The 5741-nt window shown below is 35.8% G+C and overlaps 1 protein-coding gene across 1 annotated transcript in view; it reads left to right on the plus strand.

Annotated features, from left to right (window-relative positions):
• LOC111386693 (protein PHOTOPERIOD-INDEPENDENT EARLY FLOWERING 1-like) overlaps window positions 1-3887 on the plus strand; it is a gene marked incomplete at its 5' end in the record, with an annotated part of 12743 nt that extends 8856 nt beyond the window's left edge. The window contains 4 exons of the mRNA XM_023011156.1: window positions 381-435; window positions 540-1313; window positions 2016-2542; window positions 3040-3887. Coding sequence (XP_022866924.1) covers window positions 381-435; window positions 540-1313; window positions 2016-2542; window positions 3040-3487 — 1804 coding nt within the window. The remainder of the gene's footprint in view (window positions 1-380; window positions 436-539; window positions 1314-2015; window positions 2543-3039) is intronic.
• Window positions 3888-5741: the final 1854 nt, after the last annotated feature.

Raw genomic sequence — 5741 nt, forward strand, 5'->3', positions numbered from 1 at the left:
CCTTTTAAAGCTCTACATCTGTGCCATCTATAAATGTTTCTTAAAATCACTTTTATCATTTTCTGTTTGGAATACTAAGACATTAAACTTTGAAATTTGTTTATCCAATGACATCATCACTCATTATACCACTCGGACATCTTAACTTGATTGTAAAATATTTCTCTCTTGATTTCAAGCGCTAAAATTGGTTTCAAATGCCAGTTATTTTCGTGGCTTTTGGAAATCATTGTTGCAGGGGTGTGTATTAATACAGTAACATAGACAATTGCGTCCTGACATTACTTCTTTGGCCTGAACAGTAGTATTATAATAGGAATAAAAAGCATAGGGCATGAACTTGTTTATTGAAGGTAACTAATATTTTTCTGCTAAATCAGTGTATCCAAGTTTGCTAGTGCAGCAATAGTTGCTCTTCATGATGTAATGAGATGGGTTGTAGAGCTCTTATTGAATGCAGATTTATGTTGTTTGGAAATATAAATTATGATTTGAATATATTTTTTCCTATTGTAGTAGATTATGACTTCTTTTTGTGAAACAGGAATGACGTGTCTGTGGTTCCAAAACCCAAGTCGAAGAAAACTAAAAAAGCCAAGTTCAAATCTTTAAAGAAAGGAGCTCTAGCTTCTAAAACAAAATTTGTAAAAGAAAAATCATGGGTAGAACCAATGTCAATAGATGATGAAATCATTGATGATGAGACGTCAACCTCCTCAGATGCAGTTTTCCCTTGCTCTGCTGGGGAGAAGAAACGTAAGCCGGCATCAGATGATGATGAACAGAAGAATACAAGAAGGTCCAAAAAATTGAAGAAGGCTTCTGATGTATCCCCTATTATCCATTCTAAATTTCCTGGCAAGAAGCAGAATGGACCTAAAGACTTGCAGCTATATAAAAATATTGGTGATGTTGAATCCAAGCCAACAAGCAAGAGCAAGATGGGGGCGAAACTTTCAATTTCTGTCATGTCTCAGAAACAGGTTTTCACAATAAAACCAGAGAAGTTAAAAAGGAAAGGGAACATTTGGTTTAAAGATTGTTTCCCTTCACCTGACTTTTGGTCGTCACAGGAAGATGCTACGTTGTGTGCTATTGTCCATGAGTATGGCCCAAATTGGAGCTTAGCAAGTGAAATCTTGTATGGAATGACTGCTGGTGGGTCTTACAGGGGAAGATTTCGTCATCCAGTCCATTGTTGTGAGAGGTTTAGGGAACTCATCCAAAAATACATTTTGTCTGGCACTAATGCTCCACATAATGACAAAGCCGGCAATACTGGCTCTGGGAAGGCTCTTCTTAAAGTAACTGAGGTATGTTGATCTAGAAACAACTTTTTCCTCCTACTGCTGAAGACAAAAACAAACAAAATTATAAAAAAGGAAAAGAAACAAGGAATGGAAATACAGTGTCTTAGACTTCATGGTACATATTTGCTATAGGACATATCAAATTTATGGTTTCCAACTTCTCATGGTTGAAGTACTGGCTATCTTATTAACCATCACTATGGATCTTAAATCTGAAGTTTTTCTAGTACTTGATTATTCTTCAATTCTGAAATGAGGAGCTAGAACTGTCATTTGTTTACTATAATTTTTGTACCCTGTATTGTTTTTTGTGGTCCAATTGTGCTTCAACTCTTCGAAGTCCGTCTGTTAGAGCATAAGCACTTTTGGGGAGCATTTCTGTAAATCATTTTGATGCAATCTATTTTCCTATTGAAGCTGGAGGGTAGACTATTATGTTATAGACCCAAGTCTCAGCAAACATACTAGTGCTTGCATGTCAAAAAAATTCTAATAGATGTGCTATAAATGTCTATTTACACATTAGCTGCTAGTCTTTCTCCTGTCTCAGACGTTTTTACCATCTATATCTGTGCATTTATACATTAGCTACTAGTCTTACTCTTGTCTCAGATGTTTTTACCATCATATTTTTTCACGTCTATGTATCTAATGTATTTACAAGATTATTTTTTGATTTATGTACGCATTTTTTGTTCATGTCAGGACAACATTAGGATGTTGCTTGGCCTTGCTTCTGAAACTCCTGCTCACGAATCACTTGTTCAAAAGCATTTTTTTGCCTTGCTTTCTTCTACCTGGAGGGTTTTATCCAGCCATAGCCACAAACTAAGCTCATTAATTTCCCAGAGTGGATTTTATTCTTCTGACCAATTGTTAGCTTCTACAGTTGAGCATTTATCTCACAAATCTTTGAGGAAACCATCAGAAAATATGAGTTTGACTAATTTGCATCAGTGTCGCAAGTTAGTAGCTGCTGCCCTTAAAGGTGACTGCAGTATGCAAAATGCTGATGGAGCCTCCAATGTTAACCAAAAGGAGGAACCATTGATGGTAAATGAGCAGTTGGATATTACCCTTGAACTTCAAGGGGAAAGGGACGAGGCAATGCCCCTGCCGTCTGTCATAAGACTTTCTATAAATGGCCCTGACACTTCCCCATCTTTTAAGGGACATGCAGGAGCAGATCATCATTTTAAATCTTCCCAGCATATGGTTGAAAACAGATTCAGGTCTGACCACCTTTTCACAAACAGCTTTACATTTGTTGGAGTAAATGTCTGGCTAATTGTGCATTCTTTTAATGGCCTGTTGTCTTAAGTCAAAAGAAATTGAATTCATTCTATGGTCAAGAGACTCCTGTCCATATGCATTTATGGCATTTTTTGATAAGGTGTCCAATCCACTTGACAATATTAAGAGAAAAATGAAGCTAAAAAAACTTATTTTTCTTTCTTGATATTGTCCAATACTACTCAATCCTTCCTACCAAACTTGCCATTTGTGATCGAAGGCTTGACATAGCTTGTCTCTTGTCTTCGTTTTGGATGGGAATCAATTTCAACAAAATTCCTGGAAATGAGGAATGATTATTGTTGAGAATACATGGTATGAAGTCTGTGTATTTCTTTACAATTAGTTACTGAATTTTGGTTGGATATTATGGTTAACATGTCAATTGCCATGTTATCTGAATACGAGTCTGAAAAACTCCTCTCTTTATTCTCAGGGATGTGTCAGGAACTTGTCTTGAAAGTTCTGTAGGGCAGGGATCAGTGGCTTTTCCCACCGGCGATGCCAGTTCTGCTGCTCAAATGAAATCACCGTATTTAGGGAAACACAAACACCCCGTTTCTGATTCAACCAAGCCTTCTAAATCAAAACACAGAAAAATTGCCGTAGATGCTACTGATGTGCAGCAGATAACTGCTGGTACGGTATTTGAACCAATGGTGAAGCTGCCTGCTGCCTTAGATGTGACGCTTGATGGAGTGTCCTCCTCCTACATGCCAGGAGCCGAGACACTTTCTTTTGACAATAATTGTGTGTGTGACATGGATGGTGAAGTGGTTCCAACCCTGGACGGTTTAGGGATGGTTCCATTCGACTTTGGACCTAATCTAATATCTGGACTAGATGATTGGTCGACCTTACCTGAATTTACTGATATTGGGTAAACAGTGGATATTAAAACGTGAATTGACTTAAGGGTTGGGAGCAGCCACAAGTTATGGTGGCCCATCTCATTGGGAGAGGACTCCCGAGGGATGAAAGTATTTCCGACAGATGCAGAACGTGCTCTCGGGGAATGGTTGCATAGAAGAGAGATTTATTTGGGTACTGATCGACGGCCTATACGTAGGATTTCGTCGTTTTGGAGGCGGATCCGAGCTCATGTCTGAGAGGGGGATAGACTGTATCTCACATATGGCATGTTTATTACGCTGACTGGACAGTACTAGATAGAATTAAAAATGATGAACAAGTTGAAAATTTTGTTCCTTGTGCGATGCAATATTGTTCAATACTATGTACAACCAAGTTGATAGAGTTCTGGTGTAGGTTTTCTTGTAACCAGTCTCTGTGTTGCATAATTTTTTGTAGGATGAAACGGGGAAGCATATTTGATTATGCAGCCACAAGAAAACGCTAGTATTCATTCAAAATACAAATTAAATATTGGGAACGATACATAAATTAGTCGGTCGCTTTTAAGAAATTAGTTTTAAACATTAAAAGATCAGGTTGTAATTAAAATTTGTTAATTAAATAAATTAATAAAAAATATTTTATTAATTAAATATATAAAGTTCACAATTATACAATATTTATATGTTACAACTTATATAAATCACAAATTATTAAATTAATAGGTCACATTATTTTTAAATCACAAAATTTTTTACGATAAAAAATTATCAAATTAATTAGCACAACTTAACAAATTATGAGTTACGATTACAAATTGCGTAGCAATTTCACATTTTTTAGATCACATATTATTTATTGATAACATATTATTGATTAGTTACATATTATTTATCTATCACAAATTAATCAATTTATTGGTCACCATCGTTCGAATAATTAATTACAAACACTCTTTATCCCATTTTAAACCCCACCCATTGGAACCAACCGAACACCTTGTCACCTCACCACCTACACCACCACCATCACCACCTACACCACTAGTGATTCAACCCTGCCACCGCCACCGTTGACTATCATCGCCACTACCATCAGCACTGCACCACTAATAACCCTCCATACCTACCACGCTACCACCATCACCATCAAAAATCCCAAATCTGTCATTGGCACCACTACCTCCTTAAATCTACCATCTCCTCCACCTCTACCCCACTACAACCATCAACACGACTCAAACAAAAATAAAAGAAAACAGAGGATATAACAAATAAAAAACAGATCACACCAACACAAATAGAGAAACACAGATGCAGATGAAAAAGAAAGCAACGACGCGCCAACGCAAGAAGTAATGCTGTCCCCATAGCCATGTTGGCACAGTATCGCTAATGGCATAATTGATGCGACGAGCGACAATGATGAGCGTCGCTGTTAGAGAGAGAGAGAGAGAAGAGCGAGGAACAGTTTAAAGATTGAGAGTGAGGTGGATGGCGTATGTTGATTAATTTAATTTTATAATAATATTATTAAATATTAAAAATTAAATTATCAACTGATTTTTAAACAAAAACTTTTAAAACCCTTGTTTTGTGGAACGTCAAAGTCAATAATTATTTTTAACTACATATTTTATAGGATTCACAATTTTTCAATCATTTATTTCATCAACTTTTATCAAAATCTACTAAAAATTTGATTTTTGAATTAAAAAGTTAAAAAACATGTGTGTGTAATATATGCAAATTTTTCTTCGGCACAAGAAATATTTTGGGCTCTAGTAAATGGGCTATGGGTCCACGTAACGATTAGTGCACGTGACCTTTCCTAGATCTCGTTAAAGTTGGAGTAATCACAGGTTAACAGCACGTGACTAACAAGATGCTCCCCGTTTTTTTTTTTTTTTTTCCCTTCATCTAAATCGGCAAGAGGAACTCAAAAACTCATAACTGAATTTAGGCTCGTTTGTTTTTCATTATTTGACCAATGAAATAGAAAATATGATCATTATTTGTTACATCAAGTCAAAATATTTGACTTCCTTTTTTCATTCTATTTTTGTAAGAATCGTATAATTTATCATTTCCAAATCCGTGTGCCCTCCCTTCATCTAAATCGGCAAGAGGAACTCAAAAACTCATAACTGAATTTAGGCTCGTTTGTTTTTCATTATTTGACCAATGAAATAGAAAATATAATCATTATTTGTTACATCAAGTCAAAATATTTGACTTCCTTTTTTCATTCTATTTTTGTAAGAATCGTATAATTTATCATTTC

This window comes from Olea europaea, unplaced genomic scaffold (assembly GCF_002742605.1).
Source record: "Olea europaea var. sylvestris unplaced genomic scaffold, O_europaea_v1 scaffold3679, whole genome shotgun sequence".
Lineage (NCBI taxonomy): Eukaryota > Viridiplantae > Streptophyta > Magnoliopsida > Lamiales > Oleaceae > Olea > Olea europaea.